The 21,992-nt window shown below is 31.8% G+C and overlaps 2 protein-coding genes across 3 annotated transcripts in view; one reads left to right on the forward strand and one right to left on the reverse strand.

Moving 5' to 3' along the window:
- The window catches only part of LOC111626857 (muscle M-line assembly protein unc-89-like), a 38,777-nt gene extending 35,810 nt beyond the window's left edge, over window positions 1-2,967 (forward strand). Inside the window, exons 26-29 of the mRNA XM_023370411.1 lie at window positions 1,479-1,602; window positions 1,819-2,023; window positions 2,100-2,297; window positions 2,368-2,967. Of these exons, the coding sequence (XP_023226179.1) occupies window positions 1,479-1,602; window positions 1,819-2,023; window positions 2,100-2,297; window positions 2,368-2,747 (907 nt within the window). The 3' untranslated portion in view covers window positions 2,748-2,967. The remainder of the gene's footprint in view (window positions 1-1,478; window positions 1,603-1,818; window positions 2,024-2,099; window positions 2,298-2,367) is intronic.
- Window positions 2,968-3,166: 199 nt separating this feature from the next.
- LOC111626941 (myosin light chain kinase, smooth muscle-like) lies at window positions 3,167-20,135 on the reverse strand. 2 transcript variants are annotated; one of them, XM_023370513.1, is made up of 22 exons: window positions 19,510-20,135; window positions 11,730-11,880; window positions 11,403-11,433; window positions 11,141-11,317; window positions 10,487-10,596; window positions 9,475-9,567; window positions 9,088-9,390; window positions 8,500-8,802; window positions 8,231-8,320; window positions 7,573-7,776; window positions 7,369-7,454; window positions 7,150-7,277; window positions 6,128-6,320; window positions 5,898-6,060; window positions 5,512-5,826; window positions 5,083-5,170; window positions 4,803-5,006; window positions 4,543-4,723; window positions 4,316-4,476; window positions 4,065-4,217; window positions 3,861-3,984; window positions 3,167-3,588 (listed from the first exon to the last, which is right to left on the reverse strand). In XM_023370513.1, exons 2-22 carry the CDS (start codon window positions 11,752-11,754, stop codon window positions 3,367-3,369), a joined length of 3,354 nt encoding a protein of 1,117 aa, XP_023226281.1. In that variant the 5' UTR covers window positions 11,755-11,880; window positions 19,510-20,135; the 3' UTR covers window positions 3,167-3,366. The 2 variants fall into 2 exon arrangements, with proteins under 2 accessions (XP_023226281.1, XP_023226340.1); XM_023370572.1 differs by lacking the exon at window positions 19,510-20,135 and adding an exon at window positions 11,970-12,205.
- Between the last annotated feature and the right edge of the window lie 1,857 nt (window positions 20,136-21,992).

The following is a 21,992-nucleotide window of genomic DNA, read 5'->3' on the forward strand; positions in this document are numbered from 1 at the left end:
TATTATGTATGAGTTGATTAGCTTGTGCATTCTTCAGAAGTATATATTTTCATTTACAAAAGCAATTTATAAATTTTGGAAGAACAAACTTAGTTTTATTGCCCAACAGTGAATAGCCTGATTCTTCAATGATAATTAATGTAATTTAAGTTTTAGGATTATGCAAATTTAAAGTACTAAAACTTTGAAATAAAATTGTGTACTCAGAATTAATTAATAAAAGTTTGAATCTTTTTTTTTTTTTTGATAAAAAAAATAATTTTATTACATATTCTTAATAATAATAAATAAAGATCAAGTATTACATAATTAGACATTAATCTTAATTTAAATTTCATGCTCTCTAATATGCAAATTTAGTGACACACTTAAAACCAGTAAAGAAAATTGTTTTTTTTTTTTAAATCAAAATTGTATATAAAAACCAATTATGATCAATAAACGTCATTAATAATATCTCATACAAGTTTACCTGATTCAGTCACATGAAAAAACCACACAAAGATTGGAAACAGGTCAAAATAGATTCATGTGTCGAGAAACTTGTATATTCAATCAAATAATTTCAAGAATACAACAGTAAGTTTCTTGACTTTTCAGTGAATTCGCCAAAAGACTAGTCAAATTATTGCTTTAATACAACATCTCATATTGAAAACTTAATGAAAAACGTTTTTATGCAAGTTCTATACTTTGCCTCTTAAATCATTCTCACAAAAGTAATAATATCCGTATCAAATATGATACGGATATTATTACTAATACTAAAATTCACATCAGTGGGCCAATGTTCTTTTTAAAATTAAGTTGAATCTCAGTTTATAGACTGATTCATAATATATTTTCAAGTGGAGAGAATAAAAGATCCAGAAGTTTCGTGTTTGCAGGATTTCAGAATCTTGACACAGCAGATATAATATTCTTGAGTTGTATGATTTTTTATTGACAATAGTGTCTCAGAAAATTAATTGTATGCTAACAAACACTGTTGGGATTCAGGGCCGGTGGCACAGTGTATCAGAGTCCGGGGCAATTTCAGCAAAGGAATCAAACCATACCTTTAAAGAACGGAATGAAATTTTTCGTCGTCAATGAACATTCCCACGATAATGACGATAATTATATTCTATTCTAATTGTTTGTAATGGATGGCATTTCATATTGCAGTTTAGTATCCCAGGCTATTAGTTATTACAATAATACTCAAATTTATCAAAAAAGATTTCTTGTAATAATTAATTGTATTTTATTAACCTTATTATGATAATAGATTTTATTAAAATTGTGCATGTATTTTAAAGAAAAAATTATATTTTAGAACATCTAAATCTACATTTGAACTTTAATTTTGACTTATATGCTAATTTATAAATTATAATACTTTTTATGTATATAAAAATAAAACTATATAATAATCATTTTATAGAATTTTCTCTAAAAATTTAGATAAAAATTTATTATATTTTAAATATTTTCAGAAAAACAAGTCAAAAAACATTACTTTCTCAAAGCAATTTTACTAACAGAACACTACATCAAGAAAGCAATTTGTTTGAACTTCATCAAACTACTTCGGTAGGATACCATGAAGAAATTCAAAAGGTATCATAATTTTATGCCTTATTTTAATGAAATTTTCAATTATTGTATAAGAAAATTAAAATAATTTTGTAGATTAAAAACTTGAATTTTAAAAAATGAAAGAGTTTTTTTTTTAGAATATTCAAAACTAGACGTGTTATGTGTCTATTATAAAATATATCTTACTTGACTGACACAAGAAGCTAGAAGAGCATTTAATAAATTAATATTTTTCAGGCAAATTTTGATGTTTCTAAACTCAATCACACAGCAATAAGTGCTACCGAAACTGCCACAGTTTCTTACGGTCTTTCTTCCAGAAGGATTCCGCCAACGGTTTCTGTTAAACCGAGCAAATCTCTTCCTCCAAAATTTGTGAAACCGGTAGAATGTGCAGTAGTAGAAGTGGGAGAAGATATCATTCTACAAGGCCAAATTGAAGGTTTTCATATTTTTAATATATAAATTTAATAATATTATATAAGAAACTTAATCAAATTATATATTTTTATTATTAGGTTATCCAGAGCCTAGTGTAACATGGTCATTAGGTGATAAAGAAATATTCCCAAAATCTGGATTATCTATTTCATTTTCTGATAACGTAGCTGCATTGAAAATTTCAAAAGCAACAGAAAGAGACAGTGGTAGATACACTTGTACAGCGTCTAATTCGGCCGGTGTTGCGTCCAGCACTGCCGATGTTATTGTGAGACGTAAGTCAAATTTATTACTAATAAAAAATATATATATATTTAATTCTTACTGACATTAAAAATTTTGTAGCTCACAGAAATCCTCCAAAATTCGTCCATCCTCTTCAGCCATGTCTCTTTAAATCCGGAGATCGCGTCCAACTGGACGTAGAAGTTATGGGTACTCCACTTCCACAAGTAAAATGGTATCATAATGGAACTATAATAACAGATTCTCTCTCATTTTATACAATGTCTGAGGGTACCAAACATTCTCTGGTGATTCCAAATGCAACATCTGATCATTCTGGAAAGTTGACGGTAAAGGCAATCAATGCAGGAGGAGAAGCGCAATGCACAGTTGATCTGATCCACGTTGACAATGCATCTCTGGTAGGAAAAGCCGTATCCTACAGAGAGATGTCCGTCGTCCAGCAAACCGAAAAAGTAACCTTAACTTCGGAAAAATAACTCGATTTAAATTTTTGTATAAACTTTTTTTTCCACACTAACAGTCTTCATTAACTTGGGAACAGTTGGTGCTATATATTTTTCTAATGATTAATATACAAATTTGTTATTTTTGTTATAAAATAAAGCGCTATAAAGTAAGATTCATATACATACAATTTCTAGTTGCAACGTTAAAATGTAAATTTATGGATAAAAAGATATCTTGCAATGCCTGTTATAAAAGATTTTTTAATTTAGAAAAAAAGTTTTTTTTTTTTTTTAAATACAACATGGAACAGTTTCTGTTATTTAAGAATATTTTTAAAAAAAATTTTTCGGATTAGTGCATCAATATCTTTTCCTGAGAATATAAATTCAAACAACACAAATTACAGTGATCATTTTGTAGCGAGTATACATACAAAAATATTCAGGACTAGGTAGAATTCCAAATTTATCAATTTTTGACACAATATATACAGATAGGCACTATTAATAAGGCACTTGAAGATCACAAGGTACAAAGACAATGATGGCAATAAATAGAAATTTTAAAAAGTATTGCACAGTATAACAAAACGAATGAATATATGCGAATAGAATTCAGGAACTTTTTATATTAATTTTTCTTTTCATTTTATTCGGGTAGTTCGTGCTTATTTAATCCTTCCATATATTCCTGAATTGGAGGTTGGCTACTAAATCTACTCATAGAAGTAGAAGTGGGAGACGAAGTTTCGCTGTCACTTCTTTCACCAAAACTACTGGCACTACTGAAGCTGCCCAACGAAGATCTAGATCCGCTTAATCCCGTTAAAGATACCATTCTTCCGATTGCTCTGATGGCATTACCACTTTTCTAGAATAAAAATTCTCTTTTTTAAAGATCCAGGTACATATGTACTATACAGTAGACCCCCCTATAACACGGTAGATAATTCCGTGTTATATGAATTCCATGTTGTACGAGTCACTTAGATTTTACAAATACGTGTGCCGGGCTGTGAACGGCTCACGTATTTGTAAAATCTAAGTGACTCGAACAACATGGAATTCATATAACACGGAATTATCTACCGTGTTATAGGGAGGTCTACTTGTAAATACATTTATGTAAGATTATATACAAACCTGCCATTTTCTACGAATTATAAATTTCTTCAGTTTATCAGTACTGATTTGGATACCTTTCTTTTTATCTACATTCTCCATTAACCAAGGATGTTTTAAACATTCCGAAGCTGTCATTCGTTTACTGTAGATACAATGAAGATTTTATAATAAGAAATTATTCAAATTACTTTTTTTTTTTTTATAAGAATTTTTTATACTTACTTAGGTCTTTTAATAAGTAATTTTGTAATGAAATCTTTAGCTTCGTCCGAAATACCATCGAATGCTTCGTCGTCGAAATCGAATTGAGATCGTGTGATGTTGGTAAATGTTTCTGCATCGTTATCGCCCATGAAAGGAGATAAACCTGATAATCTAAAGTAAAAAAAAAAAAAAAACATTCAATTTTTGGCTGGTTATTATTGATCACCTTACATATAATATTAAAGAAAAATCATAAAAGTCTTACTTACAGGACATAACAAATAACACCGAGACTCCACATGTCACTAGCGGGTGAGACGGGTTCGTAACTAATCACTTCCGGAGCCACAAATTCGGGTGTGCCAAATAGTATTCTTAGATTATCGGCTGGGTCGTATACTCTAGCCAATCCAAAATCGATTATCTTGATCTGAAAAACGTCCCCATTCAATATTTATCGAACAAAGCGGAAATTTTCAGATACTTTCACACATACCTGATGACTCGTTTTGGTTTTGCATAATATATTCTCGGGTTTTAAGTCTAAATGAATGACACTATTCTGGTGCATGTAACTAACACCTTCGCAGATCTGATGCATGAAGAGAATACAATCGTCTTCGGTTAGAACGAAATCGTCAGCAATAATACGTTCGAACAATTCACCACCGCAAATACTTAAATATAAAAAAGATTTTTTTTTTTTTATTAGATTTACCTTGAGTTTGAAGAAGAAAATGATGCCAGACAACTTACTATTCCATCACAAGGATAATATCGCGTGGATTTTCGAAAGCTGCAGCCAGTTGTAACAATTTAGGATGTCGCAATCTATTCATAATATCTATTTCTTCTCTCACTTTCATTTTGTCTTTAGTCTTCAGACATTTGACAACTTTGGCTGCTCTCTCTTCCATAGTCGCCATCTCTATACAACGATACACGGTGCCAAATCGACCCCTGAAAGTATTGACATTTTATTATTATTTTCTATACAAGGATCATCATCAAAATAGATGAAAATTTCACACTCCACCTTCCAATTTCTTCTTTCAATTCGTATAATTCCGGAAAGTGCGAACCATTTTCTAAATTTACGATACGATGATCGAAAACTTCAAAATCTATTTAAAAAAATCGTCAAATTTAAGGCGATATTGCAACATGTAATATATAATTTGGATTTATTGTAAGCAATTCGACTTATCAAGCATAAGATAGAGGTGAAGAGATGAATGATATATATCTAAATATTTAGAATTTGTAGTTGTATAGATTAAAAATAAAGTAAATCGTACGAATGGATAAAAACAATAACACGAATTGTCCTTGAAAATGTGTTTAGTCGGTTAGAAATATAAGGAAAATTTTTAACTTACGAAATATATATATATACTATACTGTGCATTATTAGCAAAAATAACGCTCTAACGATTCATTATTTATTAATATTTTAATTTCTAACCTTCTTCATCCCCCGAAGCATCATCCGAAATTAGTACAATCTCCGACTCTTTGCTGGGTCTACTTAATCCGTGAGCATTTTCAGTTCTCACTCGAAATCTGTATCTTTTTCCGGGAGATAATTTATTTACAACTAAACAAGTACTGTGGCACACGCTGATTTTTTCCCATACGTCTCGAGGTAGTCTACACATTTCCACTACGTATCCTGTAATAATACTTCCTCCGTCGTACGTGGCACCGTACCATGTAAGAACTACCGAATGTCCGATGATTTTAGATACGTTTGGTTGACCCGCGGGTGGATCGGGTGGACCTAAGACACACAAAGCAATCTTTATTATCCATGCCAGTATTTTCGGGGATTAAAATGTAGGCTCTACTCACCGACTACGGCCACTGATGCAAAGCCACAATCCGAACCAGCGCTGTTTTCTACAGTAACTACATACTTGCCGCTATCGTCAGCGATTGAATTTTGGATGAAGAGTGTACTACATTCGTCATCTGTTTTTATTTTAACGCGATCGTTGCAACACATGATTCGACCCTGAAAGAATTACCAGAGAAATCAATTATTAATTACGGGTTTATAAATAGGGTTCGATTTTACTTACGCTTTTGATCCAAGTGACGGAAGGCTTGGGAGTACCGGAAAATTGAATTTCTAACGTCACAGATTCACCTTGTAATACTGTTAGACTCTGTGGGCCTTTGAGGATTTGAGCGGATATCAATTTCAGAGATATCTTTGGAGGCATACATTCCGTTTCTGATTGGGTCTCCCCGTTTTCTATTGTAGGGCGCTGCCTGTAAATTTATACAATTTATGCGGAATGCATCAAAATTACACTGAAAATTTAATAAATATTTTAATATCAAATGAATTAAGAAATCGCAGGCCTTAATAGTTCGATAAAGAAAATACAGTACATAGATCTAAACGTGACAAATGATAAATCAACGGAGACTTCCTTCCTACCTTTGATATATTATTAAATCTCTTTCCTGTTTCTCGACACGTTAATTGTTAGTAATTTTCAATTAAAAAACTTATTAATAAGTCATTGAAATTGTCGATATCTTTTTAAACAAGATAATTAACTAGAATATAAGATATAAAAGTTGTAACTGATACTAATCGCTAGACTAATTACTGATAATTTACCACTCAAAAACAATTATCTCTAAATAGTTGACATATAATTTAAAAAGGGTTACAAGTTTTTAATTCCTCTCCCCTTTCTAAACTATCCGGTGATTGTTCATCCTTCGTCTATTATTTCCTATAATCTATTACTAGTTTACCCATTGTAAATGGGGATTGTCTGAAAAATACTGGTTAGGCCAATTTCTATCCGATATAAATTATCTATAGTAAGAAGTTCTATCCCCGGATAACAAAGTTAATTTGACACATCACACGATTGATTATTCCGGTCGCTATCTCTTTCTCTAAGCACTTTATCACCCGCCTAACGTTACTGGAATTATATAACATTTATGTCCAAATCTGCTTCGGGGCTTTCACCATTCATTTATTCTCTCGTATAGCTCGAATAGCTGATATATTTTATAAAAATTTAACCCGAAAATTATTAAAATAATATCTTAACAGTAGATTATTATATATATCTACCTGGATTTAACGCTTTCCGTTCTACAAACGGGCGATTTTACATTAGGTTCGGTTTCTTTGGTTTGTTCTTTGACTTCTTCCTCGTTTACTTCGTTCTTAAAACAAGTATTTATTTCTCGCGAGGAATGCTAAAACAATTACAAAAAAAAAAAACCATTTTTAATAATAATTTTCAATATAAATTTAAAATAGAAAGAAGTAATATATATATATATATACTCTTCTCTCCGCGGTACACTCTTTTGCTTGAGTAACATCGCAAGTACTTTGAATATTTTCGTCTTGGCAATCGATAGGAAAACGCTCTGTTAAAAAAAAAAAAAAACAAGTTAAGGAGGCGATCTAGAAACAATCACGAAAGGCATCATCATCATCGTACTAGCTCTTACACTATTTAAATTACTATTTTACGAGGTTGCATACCTCTGACGGATAATTTGCATAATGTCTCGGCATCTCCGTAATGATTATAGGCTTCGCAGACGTAGAGTCCAGCATCTTCGAGAAAAACATCTTCAATGACTAGGGAATGAGTGATTCCGTCTTCGTGAGACACGTAACAGAAATCCTTGCAGTTTTTGATCTCCTGATCGTTGTGAACCCAAATGACTTCTATGGGCTTAGTACCTAGAAGAAGAAGAAGAAGAAGAAGAAGAAAGAGGTGATGACACACGTTCTAATAAGATTTTCGTCAGAAAAAAACATCTTAATTAATGTATATATATATATATATTTTTTTTTTAACTTGTTTTATACAGTCAATTGTATTTTAGTTTTTATATTTTACTATTACTTCATTAGCAGATTGAATGTAAAACACACACAAATGTTCTTTTGACAGCAGATGTTGTTATTGTTATTGCATATTAAAATTAGTTTCTAGTAAAATTCGGATTAAAGATGATTCGTTTAATCGGTTATATATATATAATAATAATAAGTAAAATACAGAAAAGTTAATGTAGAATACAGTAGACCCCCCCTATAACANTAAAATCTAAGTGACTCGAACAACATGGAATTCATATAACACGGAATTATCTCCAGAGTTATAGGGGGGGTCTACTGGGTAATTACCAACCTTTTATTTGAACCGTAAATGTAACCTTGTCTCCGTCAGTCACTTCCAGATCTTGCAACGTTCCCACGAAACTCGGAGGACTTCCCGCTTCTACGTATTTTTTAAAAAAAAATTCGAAATAATTATATTAATTTAAGAACAATAACTACCTTCGTACATTAAACTGTTATTTAACTACAATAGAAATTCGAATCTGTTATAAAGATTATAGATTATTATAGGGGAGATTTTATACGTGTGTTCACGAATAATACTAAGGTGTTACTTACCTCTTACGGTCATGAAGCAAGAAGTTTTGGCTTCTCCATGCGTGTTCTTGGCAAGACAGGTGTATTGTCCTTGGTCGTCCGGGTAGATTTCGGAAATAACCAAACTGGCTTCGTGTCCGTCGTACACCATTTTGAAATCCCCACTCTGACTGATGGCTTTTCCATCTTTGTACCAACGAATAGATGGAGTCGGGTTTCCGGTCACTTCGCAAGTTAAAGTCCACGATTCTTCGTCAGTGGATACACAATCCGTTAAAGGTCTCAGGATCTTAGGAATGGAGGCAGAACCCTGGTTATTCTTGGCTGTCGACGAGAAAAAGTTCATGATTAGCGTTTTCCCAGACGATTCCTCTATTCTACTCGTTATAAGTAAAAAAAAAAAAAGGCAATGGCAATCGTTTATTATTACTAATAAGGAAAAGTAGAACAATGAGTATATAGTATAGTTATGCATTAGAGGCCCGTAAGGGAGAAGCGAAAAAAAAAGGTCAAGTTTGAAGTATTTACAAGAAAGGTTACTTGATAAAATGTTTTAAAAATTATTTTAGAACATAATCTTTTGATTTCTGAATTAAAAGTTGCTTTTACCTTTAACTTCTAAATGAGCAGAAGCTTCGATCTTTCCTAATTCGTTCTCCAATACGAGAATATAATCACCGCCGTCTTCTGGAACTACGGAATTTATCTGTAAAATGTACAAAGATTCCGTTTGCACCAGAGACAATCTGTCACCGGAAAAGGATAGTCGCAGTTGATCCTTGAACCAAGAGAGTTCCGGTTCCGGATAACCCGTATAGGAACATAGAAATCGGACATTTTCTCCCTCGGATACCATCTTGCTTCGAGGAGGAAGGAGGAAGTGAGGAGGTCGTTTCCTCTTTTTTACATTATCTAGAAAATGTGCAGAAAAAAACTTTAAATGCTTCCATTAATAAAGAAAGAAAGAAGAAGAAAAAAAAAGGAAACTATGTTTACTATCAGTTTGCGTTGCGTGCCCATTGTTTTTTTTTTCTAATGGTTCAGCACGAATTCCGTTGGGCATTAAAGGATCTTGACCTACCACTTCATCTGCAAAATGAGATTCTAATTATCTCGTAGTTAAGTTAAATAGTAGCGAGGTTACGGCCGAAGTTTTCATCTGTAAAACGTGAACGTCGAACGTCGAGCGCCGCTTAAGTAAGAGGCGCTCGACGTTCGACGTTCACGTTTTACAGATGAAAACTTCGGCCGCAACCTCGCTAGTTGCCAAATTTATTTATTCTAAATATAAAATCTAATAATAAAAATTAAGATCAATATTCCACTTTTCAATGCAGAAAGATGAAAGAGAAATGTTTAATAAAGTAAAATCAACACTCTAATTTCAATAAAATATTGCAAATAAAATAACACTTGTAATAATTCAAGTGTCAGTTTTAATATTAAATTTTTGGTAAATAATATTTTTACATCATTTTTCATATTTACTATTATACAGTTCATCCGTTTAGTGTAATAGAATTGTATAATCTGTAGGATATAATACCTGAGAAGATACCAGAAGTATACAATTTCATTATAGTTTCTATCTCCGCGTATTTCTTGTCTATTAAGACAAACTAAGTTAACAACACGCTAAATCCTCCGCGTAATTAGCCTTATTTAATCATTATTCTCCTCGTAAAACGGTGATATATCTTATTCTGCACGAAAGAGAGAAAGAAGAGGTGTCTAGTTAAGCGAGTGACATTTTGTACTACAACAAAAGGCATTCCTGTCGTTAAAAAAATTAATACTCGAGAGTATAATAAACACTTGAAATAGATAAAGCAAGAATCACGACTAGATAATGCCAAGGGCTAAGCTACCGATAGAAACATTCACCCACACACACTTACGTATACGGAGGTATACACGCAATAATACAACCAGTGATAAAACTGTGTATTCACTTCACGTCCGACAAGACAAATGAGATTAATATCTTAGCTGTTTAGCAATCACTTACCTTCGGTAGTTATAAGGGCCGAAGTGCGTACCGAGCCTAACAAATTGCTAGCCATACAAATGTACTCTCCGACATCATTGGATGTACAACAAGGCATTTTCAATCTGCACCTAGAAAGATACAAGATCAGTCTAAATATATATGCATGCTTGTTTTAATCCATCGGATTATTTATAATGCTTCGTAAACATAATAGACGAGAACAATAATTTGCACTGACTTTAATAATTATGTCATTCTAACGAGTCTAATTATAACTTTTAAATTCATTAGAATTCACATCATTCTTTAATTTACATAATAAGTTTTCGTGTTAGGAAGGAAAATATTTATAAAATTTAAATCCTTAAATACTATTGTCGAAGCTGGAGTTTTTTTTCGTTATATTTTTTGTTTTTTTTTTTTTTTCTTCTTCTCCCCTACTTCTTGAGGAAACAAGCGCTCATTGTCTACGATCTGTAATGATTATTATTCCTCCTTAATGTTATGGTCTGTTAACAAGAATAAAAGGTTCAGGTCCTGTAATCGGTACAACAGTTTTCCATGTGTTTTTTAATGAGTATCTCATTAATTCAAACCTCGATTCTCGTTAGAACGTCCGTCTTAAAAATTATTATTATTATTAATGGTAAAATATAAAAGAGGATTGCCTACCATTCTCCATCCCTTTCCAAAACAACATTCTCTGACGTCACTAGCGAAGTGTCGGATTTTTCCCATCGTACTTCGGGCATCGGATGGCCGGTAACACGACATTCCAAGCACAAAGGTTGTCCAACTCGCAACCGAGCATTGTTCAGAGGGACGACGAAACTCGGAGCCACGGAAGAGCTACGTTACAAAAAAAAAAAAAAAAAAACATTAAAAATCGCGACCAAAAGACTAAAATAACTATTTACAATTGTAATTAACTTACCTGGGCGATCCACTTTTACTTTTTGCTTCACCTGAAAATATTACTTAATGTGAAAAGTTGTAGACAACCCCTTCGTCGCGACGGTAAATTACCCTACGGGCTACGTAAGTTACGAAACTCGATTCCAGTTCGTATCGAAAAATACCTTTTTAATTCTCATTAACATGCACAAACTCGAATATTTTCTCATTAACCGACTTTTAAAAAAAACAGTTATCATTATAATCTATTTAGTAGGCGACTTTTTAAAGATTTTTTTACGGCCGAATCCCATTTTTCTCTTCGCATCATCCCATAGATTTAAAACAAGAGACAAAATAAATTTACCTAATTGATCTATTATCCGATGCATGGAATTACAGCTTTGACGAAATGTGTCATTCCAAGCTTTGAAGACACTGACGACACCTCAATCACACTTGGCGTATCGTCGATACTGTATCATCGTTTAGTTTCGTCCAGTGTAAAAGGATGTTTCCTTGAAAAATAAAACGAGTCGTGAGACTACAAACAAAAGGGTTATAAGACGAGAGAGAAAGGCAAAGGTGAGTGCAACTTGTAAAGCACCTTGAGAGGATTGTTTTGATGAGTATCGCTACAAAGACGAATGACCGAGATCACTGACGAGCGACGCCTGTTGGGCCAAATTACTGTACCTTTCAATAGTAAAATTAGGGGTTCTTATCTACCAAACTGCATCGTGTCCTCCAGTTGTATACCATCCACTCTCTCTCTTTTCCTTTTATTATTCTATCCCTGCTAGCTACTATTAAGAGAATTTTTATTACTTAGATGAAATTTATAATCTCCTCATCAGCTCTCCCCCTTTATTATTATTATTATTATTTTAATTCTTCTTGCGGTACCTCTTTTAAATGTCGTTCGTTGGTGATTGGAAATTCTTAATATATGAATAATGTTTATTATTATTATTATTATTTTTTAATCAATCGACCAAAGTGTTAAAGTCGCCAGAGTTGTTGTTGTTGTTGTTTTGGCTTCTCATAATGGGGCCATTTTGGGGGATTTTTAACTGGTTTGAACTCGCGCGAACTTTTTATGAACCCGAATCCATGGGAAATTTTTCTAAACGGTCCCAAAACGGTCATCGAAAATGGGACAATTTCTAAAGAAGAAAATGATACTTAAGGAAATTTATAATAATATTTAAATAAATATAGATTCTAGATACTAACGGATGTCTTTTTTATTATATTCTAATAAAAATTCGATCATCTAGAAGGTAATTTAGATAAGCGAAGATTGAGGATTTTCTATATTATAATCGTACAAAAAGTAAAGAATTTTATCTACTAATTAGGAAGCTTAAATTATATTTATTCTTTCTTAGGTGTTTCACATAATACCATAATTAGAAGAAAAATATTGTTAACATCATTAAAACTTGATTCGTATAATAAATTACAATATAAAAACGTGTCTTGAAATATTATATTCGTTTAGAAACTAGCGCATTACACAATATGAATATATTATCAACGGTATCTTTTAAAATTTCCTATTTAACTGCACGCAAACTTAACAAATTCAATAGGAAATTTTTAACTTGGCAAATTTAATTTTGAAGAACAGTATAATTGCCCCTAAAAGTATCATATATATATAAGACGAGAATACACATAAATTTCTGGTTAATTAAAACACTATTCAATACTACGACATATCTATTAAGTAATAAAGAAAACTTTCTAATCGGATTAACGTATATTAATCATTAAAATAAATTATAAGGAATTAAATGAATTAAAGGATTTATCCTCTTCTATCTAATCCTCATAATTAACTCGCTTCGTATTTAAAATATTGGTTTATAAATCTAAAGAGATACTTAGTTTTCTAATTGACATCCTCTAACATTACTAGAAAAGATGGTCGGCATCATTAACTCTTTAATGTATTCCTTCATATTTAACTACACAATCATTAAATTAAAGTGCAATATCATATTTCCATCCTCATATAACTTTAATGTAACTGATTCGACTTTATCTAAATGTGTTTTCTACTATTTTCTAACAGGGCAAACTCGGTTTTATTCGATATAAAAGGAAGTTAAATTATACATTAACGAAAAGATCCTGTACAATTCATTATCAAAATAAACAACAGAATTCGACCTTCATATTCTTCATATACATAAAAGTCTATGAAACTTAACACTCAATCGTCCCGAAAAATCCTCTGGAAGCTTCCTAGAAATGATTTATTGATGGCATTAAATGTTCGACCAGCTGCAACGTGTTTTCTAATCGAGAAATACCGAGATAAATTTATATCCTTGGTTATAGAATAGAATCCTCCTCTCATTCTTAAGGAAAAGAGAGGATGTTACACTCGCGAAATAACTCCTCCCCCCTCTTTTTTTTTGTGGGTTAAAAGTTACTCGGTAGATTAAACAGAAAGAATTTAAAATTAGGACATTTTTTTCCTGTTAGATTTTATGTACATTTGAATGTTTACGTGCTGTAGATTCCACGTAGACGTTTACAAACCCCCATGCCAGATTTATTATCGATATCGAGCTGTAAAAACGAACATATGTCGAAAGCTTCTACACTAGGATATATATATATATTATATAAAAAAAAAAGCTTAAGGTAAAGGAGGAAATCCTGTTACGCTTCTCCGTTCCGGATTTCGGGCATCCTCGATAAAAAGAGTTCGTTAATCTCACCGAAGTCAAAAATCTTAATTATGACGTCAATTAGTGTATCGAATTGGTTTTTCACTTTTAATAAATAAAAGGTCTAATGTGTATGAGTTACGCAGTCACGTTAGTTTTCAACGTCACGCCTCGTCGTCACGAAGAAGCCGACAAAAAAAAAAAATGGGGGGTCGAGTAAGGAGAAGGTGTCGTTTATTAGAAGGTCGGATTAAAAACTTAAGTCACGACGATTCTTTTCTTAACTTTATTGTAGGAAACGTAACTCCTTTCCGGATAAGAGCCGTAATTATTTATATATTTATTTAAAAAAAAAAAAACTCTTTATTGTCATTCATTTTTAATTTGTGGCTTAAAAGAATCGCGTGGGTTAATGGTGTTTTTGAACTTCGATTGTTTTTTTTTAACGCCAAGCACGCATTATAATGTTAATTTAATATAATTCTTTCATTAATCAAATTAATTTACACTTTCAACATAATTTTGTTTTATATTTGCACCTTTCTATGAGAAAAAAAAAATTAAAATTTAGTGTTACCTTCCTTCGCTTTACTATTATTACATACAATAGACCCCCCCCTTATAACACGGTAGATAATTCCGTGTTATATGAATTCCATGTTGTACGAGTCATTTAGATTTTACAAATACGTATGGAATTCACATAAAACGGAATAATCAATAGATAGGGGGGTCGACTATATTATATTATTAATACATCTAAAGCACGCTTGTTAAATCAAATAACATTAACAAAATTATACTGTTTTTTTTTTTTTATTACTCTATTAATAGTTCCAGTTGATTTATTTCCTCTTTTTCTCCTTTGTAATTATTGTTTTCTAGACAGAGACGAGAATATAATACAACAAAACGAGACACATTTATTAATTACGAGACGACGGGGTGCAGGGGATAAGGGCGCACCCTAAAGAATAAAAGCACATAAAATAAGATAAAATACATTTATTCTTATCTTTAAGATAATTATTATTTTAAGCTCCTTGACAAGATTTTTATAAGTTAGTACTAGGCTTTGAATTTTTGTTAATAACTTAAACACCCGATCGATAAACGGGACTAGAAAAGGGGGATAAAATGGAGAAGAAAGTTATTATTTATACGGTCTCAGGTGCGATAAGAATGCATAAAAAATGATAGCTTAAAGTGTCAGATAAAACGTGAACTTTGCATCAGAAAATTTCAACAATTGTCATTTTAAGAGAAGTTATTATTCTCTCTCTCTCTCCCTTGTTTAATCCGTTTTAATATGCCAGTCGGCTAGTAATTTATGTAAAAAGGTAGTTCTGGCTTACTACAAAAATAACAATTGTTATTTTAAGTAGTCATATTAACGTCTAAACATTACATTTTTTAGGATATGTACGTTACAGATAATCCTAAGGAAATCCTGTTTTTTTTTTTTTTTTTTTTTATAAGGAACACACCTCTTCATGCTTGCTCTATCATCGTAAAATATTTGTGTGTGTAGCTTATATATTATTATCTTTTTCTTACACGAAAATATATTATTATTATGTTTATTTTTAATGAATGAGAAATAAAAATTGAGAAAAAAAAAAACAAATGAAATTTACATATTGAAATACAAGTTCCTACTGGAATTATTATAGATTACTTCTTAACTTGTGGAGGAGTGGCAAAAGTTCAACCCACATTCTTCCCTTCGTTTCACTGCAGTTATTATCGTTTCCATCTCTAGAAGACCTGAATTTCTTTATAGAAAGCGTAGGAGTTCTTTGTTTGCTACGAAAACAACTTACCGACTCATAGCGTACTTTCTTCTAACATCGTACAAAAACGTGAGTTCTGGGTGAACTCTTAAACACCGGGTCTGGTTTGTTTGTCATGCAATAAGAACGAGTCGCAAAGAGGATATGGCCTGGCTACATTCTTTTATCGTCATTATCCGACGAAAGGATGCCATTTACAATATATATAAAGTGTCATTACGATTACCGTTTATATTTAAGCTTAATAAAAAAAAAAGAAGAATTATTCTAAATTAATTATATAGTAACAGGTGTGTAAGAGGTGGATTAATCGGTTTGCAACTTCATAAAAATTCGTTATCTAATCGTTAAAGAGAGATATTATAAGTTTTATTATCAATATTTTATCACCTTTACCTCCTCCTCTTTTGAAGAATGGTAATCGTGATTACACGTTTAATTATGTAACTAAATTTTGACACGTATGGCACCTCAAAATACTCGAAATTAAGAGGAAAAAAAAGGAACCAGTTTACACTAAAAACCCTAAGTAACAGTTGCAGATTTGTTTTCCGATTGGGTGATCCGGGATGAAGGAGGAGGGAGAGAGAGAGAGAGAGAGAAAAGATAAACAAAACGATTTTAAACAGTAATATTACAACAACAGATTACATTTTTCTGTCTGTGTATGTAGAGCACGTCGTTACAAACAGAATAGTTTTATTGTCAGACAATGATTTATTCGGTTGGGAGTGGTTAGACTAAATGTTGTCCTCCACTTATCAATAATCATTCATCCCAAACACGGATTGCTTTTGTCATTTTAAGACGAATGACTCTCGCGATTGTTGTTGAATTACCAAATATCGTTGAAATATCTCTTGATTACTTGTCACCGAGAATTATCTAACTGATATCATTATTATTTTTTTCCCTTACGAAATACCTATTAAGTGCACGAAATGTAACGATATCACGTTAACAAATATATAATTAATGACTTATTTGTTCGTTAAATAATACAATTAGTTGAAACTTTAATACTTTAATATCCGTAAATGGTCAAAAATTCGTAAACAATTTGTAGGAGATCGCCATCTTGTATTCCAAAAAAGATTATTGTGAGTCAAGTAAATTATATTCTAATGGCGATTCTGAATCTCCTTTCGAATTTAAACTGTTTGAATAAGAGATCTTTTAAAGTAATTCATTAATTACTGAAGTAATATTAAATCACAATCAATATCTTAGCCATTGACTTCAAAGAAGAAGACTATCAGCAGAGAGATAAGAACCATAGCAATAATACAACGATAGCATCTATCAATCTATATAATTTTTTATAAAGGTTTAGTTTTTAGCATATTTATGACTCTTATTAGTATATTCAGAGAGGCTGTCGATGCTTTTTTTAATAGTCTAATAGCCGTAGGCACATTTTTTTTTATTTGTTTTCTAGTCTAGTATTTACTAAAACCTTCATTAAACTCCTTTAAATTTGTTTAATTACTAGTACTTAAGTTAAACAATGGCCATCCATTTAAGAAGAAGGGACGAACGAAGGGTCTTAATTTTGATAAAGACGAGAGAGAGAGAGAGAGAGTAAATTTTTTTTTTTTTTTAAATTATAAATTTCATATTTCGTAATCTTTGACTACTTATTTAAATTTAGATGTTAACAGGTTTTTCCAGCCGCCATCAATAATCATCAAGTAAGGAAAAATGTTTCACTCAGAGTTAATAGAAGGGTGCATTGTCCTGTTGGTATTCCTTTACTTGATCATTTAGAAAATGTTGATCAATCTTCCGAATTTGTTCCTTCCACTTCCTAACCACGAAGAAGAACATCTCCCCCCCCTTTTATAAAAAGCCAATCGTTTAATGACACGTACGGCTAATAGTGAGAAGAAACGAATAGTTTTTCGATAGAAAAGATAGCGACGGAGAAACGATCCTTTGTATCCCCCCTCCATACTAATCATCTCTTTTGAAAAGGAGTTTGGGGGATGCTCTACTAGACAATAGCATTTTATTTTGTATGCATTATAATGAACGAATTTGGCCCGGGGCAAACGATAAAGATTTTTCTTTTCAAGATCGCTCGTGTTCATAATGTAAAGAAGAAGGCCGCTGACATACCGATAGGTCAAATAGAAAAATCTATTGTATGTTCAACAGGCATCTTTCCTTCATAAGGTTCCAGCTGTTTACTTAAATTAATTTTCTTTCAAATGTTATAAATTATTACGAACAAAAAAAAAAAAAGAAGAAGAATTTACAATTTAAACGAGCTTTTCAACTTACTATTTTATCCCCCGGTGTGATCTTATGTAACATTGTTAATATAGAATACAGTCGACCCCCTCCTATAACACGGTAGATAATTCCGTGTTATATGAATTCCATGTTGTACGAGTCACTTAGATTTTACAAATACGTGTGCCGGGCTGTGAACAGCTCACGTATTTGTAAAATCTAAGTGACTCGTACAACATGGAATTCATATAAAACGGAATTAAAGTGTTATAGGGGGTCGACTTGTAACTTATCGAGTAAAATTAGTCCGCATCTATTAGAGAAAAGTTTACAAAAGAAAATATTCGTTGGAAATTATTTTAAATAAAAGAAAAAGAAAAAAAAAATACACAAAAATCAACACTAAATATTAAATTAAATCAAACAATTTAACGTATCGATGTAATAATATAAACGACAAGTTTAGATTGTAGCTTAATCTATTTACCGAGTAATGAGATCTATCATAGATACATACAGCTTGGTAATTTGGTATAAAGAGATCGTTCATTCATCATCATCATCATCGTCAACAACAATAAACTAAATCCTTTATCTCCTTACTTGGTTATGTTTCTGTTAAATTTTTACCTGGTTATTATTATACCATATAAAAAATAAGTGACGACCGATTATAACTAATTAAAAAGACATCCGTAAAGTAGTTAAATTACTACGACGTTTTCGTATGTATTTATATTATCATTCCAGGCATAACTTCCGCCATGAACCCTTCCAGTGATTTTTTTTTTCCTCCTCCATTTCTTATAGAAACAAACCGAAGCTATAAATCAAGCGTATATCCAGCCTGTTGAATCTCAAATTTCAAGGACGTTCGAATGACAGGTGATGCTTTTCTTCCTGTTTTTTTCATAATTTTGTAATGGTAAAGCGGGCAAAGTAATTTAATCGAATATCAAACGAGTTCCTATAGAGATAAATATGGTAAATAATTAAATACTCCTGTACAGTACGTTTCTAATTTTAACACTATCTCATCTAGTAATTAAAGAATAGGATTATTTTTTTATTACCTCCCTTTAATGGTATGACGTCGCGTTATAAAAACGTTTTTAATGTATTTATTACGAGAAAAATTGGTTATGTCCTATTTAATATGACGTCAAAAGATGAATCATTATCAAAGTGGACGTTTAAAAAGACTGTAGTGTATCAAACACCTGTTTCTCGTACATATAACGTTTGATATAACGTTAATAAATTGAAAAAGGTAAAAATCGATGGAGTGTTTGGAGAAATTTAATTGTTAACTTACTTTTTCTAAACAGGGGAATGATAATTTAATAACAATAGCAACACGAAGGATAAGACAGACTTTCGTACTAGTTGACACTAAAAAAACTTACTTATATAACATAAAATATATGCAACTTACCTTTCATAGCGATAACTGAACGTTTGGGGATGTGTTTTCGAAATAGTAGATATAACTTAGTTCGTATATTAACCGCCGTTTGGCGCTTTATTAGCGTTGAGTGACCGAGAGATACTTGCCGACTTGTGTTGAGTCGTGCACCCAGCATTCTAGTGGGACCGGGGTGAGTCGCTGCACCTCGACAGCCTCAGGCTGCATTCGACCAATAGAAACAGTGTCGTGCAGCTGCAATCGGCCGTTTTGTTTATTTACCGTATCTTTCATTAGATTTCATTTCTAATAATTCGATAACGGATCCACGTTCGTGCCTTACAATTACTTCGACTTCTAAATAATAATAATAATAAATGGCACCATCAATTAAACATTATCGAAAGTGAAGACGGTTGAACCACTTGGGGGGTCTCTTTATGTTTTAATATATTTAACGTCTTGGATGATAGAAAGAAAAAAAAACACCATTAAGTTGTCAGTAATGATACGTAAAGATTTCTTAGCGTGATGATTATCATTATAGCCTTATACGTGGGAAGTTTAATGTTATTTATTTAAATATCTTCAGTTATTTGTCTTAATTGTATTCGGTTTATGTGTCCGATAACGAACAAAAAATCGAAGAATCGAAGACAGGATTAAAAATAATAGCAAAGTTTGCGGCCGAAGTTTTCATCTGTCAAACGTGAACGTCGAACGTCGAGCGCCTCTATCTTATAGAGGCGCTCGACGTTCGACGTTCACGTTTGACAGATGAAAACTTCGGCCGCAAACTTTGCTATTATTTTTAATCCTGTCTTCGATTCTTCGATTTTTTGTTCGTTATCGGACACATAAACCGAATACAATTAAGACAAATAACTGAAGATATTTAAATAAATAACATTAAACTTCCCACGTATAAGGCTATAATGATAATCATCACGCTAAGAAATCTTTACGTATCATTACTGACAACTTAATGGTGTTTTTTTTTCTTTCTATCATCCAAGACGTTAAATATATTAAAACATAAAGAGACCCCCCAAGTGGTTCAACCGTCTTCACTTTCGATAATGTTTAATTGATGGTGCCATTTATTATTATTATTATTTAGAAGTCGAAGTAATTGTAAGGCACGAACGTGGATCCGTTATCGAATTATTAGAAATGAAATCTAATGAAAGATACGGTAAATAAACAAAACGGCCGATTGCAGCTGCACGACACTGTTTCTATTGGTCGAATGCAGCCTGAGGCTGTCGAGGTGCAGCGACTCACCCCGGTCCCACTAGAATGCTGGGTGCACGACTCAACACAAGTCGGCAAGTATCTCTCGGTCACTCAACGCTAATAAAGCGCCAAACGGCGGTTAATATACGAACTAAGTTATATCTACTATTTCGAAAACACATCCCCAAACGTTCAGTTATCGCTATGAAAGGTAAGTTGCATATATTTTATGTTATATAAGTAAGTTTTTTTAGTGTCAACTAGTACGAAAGTCTGTCTTATCCTTCNACAGTATGAACCAGCCCACATGTAAGAGAGAGAGAGAGAGGGGGAGAAATACATTGTATCTAATATAAATTACATTCATAAATTAAATATCCTTTTCTATATTTTTAATTCAAAGTGCAATTCTTTATAAGTGATTCTTTTAAAAGTTAATTCTCTTGTCAGTATGAATGATCTTTCCTAGGAGAGAAAATTTAATTGAAAATTTGAGATTGGCAATGAATTATTTATTTATTTATTTATAAAAGATTGCAGTCTCATTGAAATGACACACAAAAGGATCGCCCTCGAATATATTGTACCAATAAATATATACCGATTTCTTTTAAATATTTGTTTAAAGATTGTTTTTTTTAAATAAAAAAATACACCAAACTAAATTGAATTAAAATAATTATGTTTAAATTTACATAAATAAACTATACGTTAAACTCTTCTAAGAAATGAAAGGAGAATATTTACAAAGATTTATTGAGTTTCTTCATCTTCGGCATGTTAATATTTTAATTATAAACAACTTGTCTAATCAATCATTAAAACAAAACCCGTCCCTTCTTGATAAATGTCAATCGAGAATTATCAATATTATTACACGAGTTAAATTTATTTTAAAAGAATATTATATTGTCATCTTATAATAGTTAAAGATAAAATACTAGTTTAAGTATAAGGCAATACAAATGGAATTTCAACGAGTTGAATGTCATCCAGTGCGATATTCTTCTTCTACTCGGTAATCACGTATGTAACAAGAGTTGAAGATATAAATAATTTATATTATAAAATACCAGAATTTGACGTCTACGAATAACAAAATAAAAGTAATTACTATGATTAATTCGCATCTGTAGCCAGAAAACGCGTTGATTGTAGGCATTCCCTCTCCCTCCCTTGTTGATCTCCTATAAGATGGCCATTAGTTTCGAGATCCGCATGCCATCAATCCTTTAATGAATAACTCGAACCTCTTCAATATAGAATAATAGTAACAC

This window comes from Centruroides sculpturatus, unplaced genomic scaffold (genome assembly GCF_000671375.1).
Source record: "Centruroides sculpturatus isolate CEXI.00-Female unplaced genomic scaffold, Cexi_2.0 scaffold93, whole genome shotgun sequence".
Taxonomy (NCBI): Eukaryota; Metazoa; Arthropoda; class Arachnida; order Scorpiones; family Buthidae; genus Centruroides; species Centruroides sculpturatus.

What these genes read in the sequence shown, in the direction of transcription:
- LOC111626941 (XM_023370513.1), bottom strand. Translation starts at nt 11,754, where the DNA reads ATGCATCGGATAATAGATCAATTAG. An exon ending in AGTGTACCGCGGAGAGAAGA is followed by an intron (nt 7,278 to 7,368) that starts GTATATATATAT and finishes TAATTGTTTTAG; the next exon opens with CATTCCTCGCGAGAAATAAA. An exon ending in TGCATCAGTGGCCGTAGTCG is followed by an intron (nt 5,827 to 5,897) that starts GTGAGTAGAGCC and finishes TGTGTGTCTTAG; the next exon opens with GTCCACCCGATCCACCCGCG.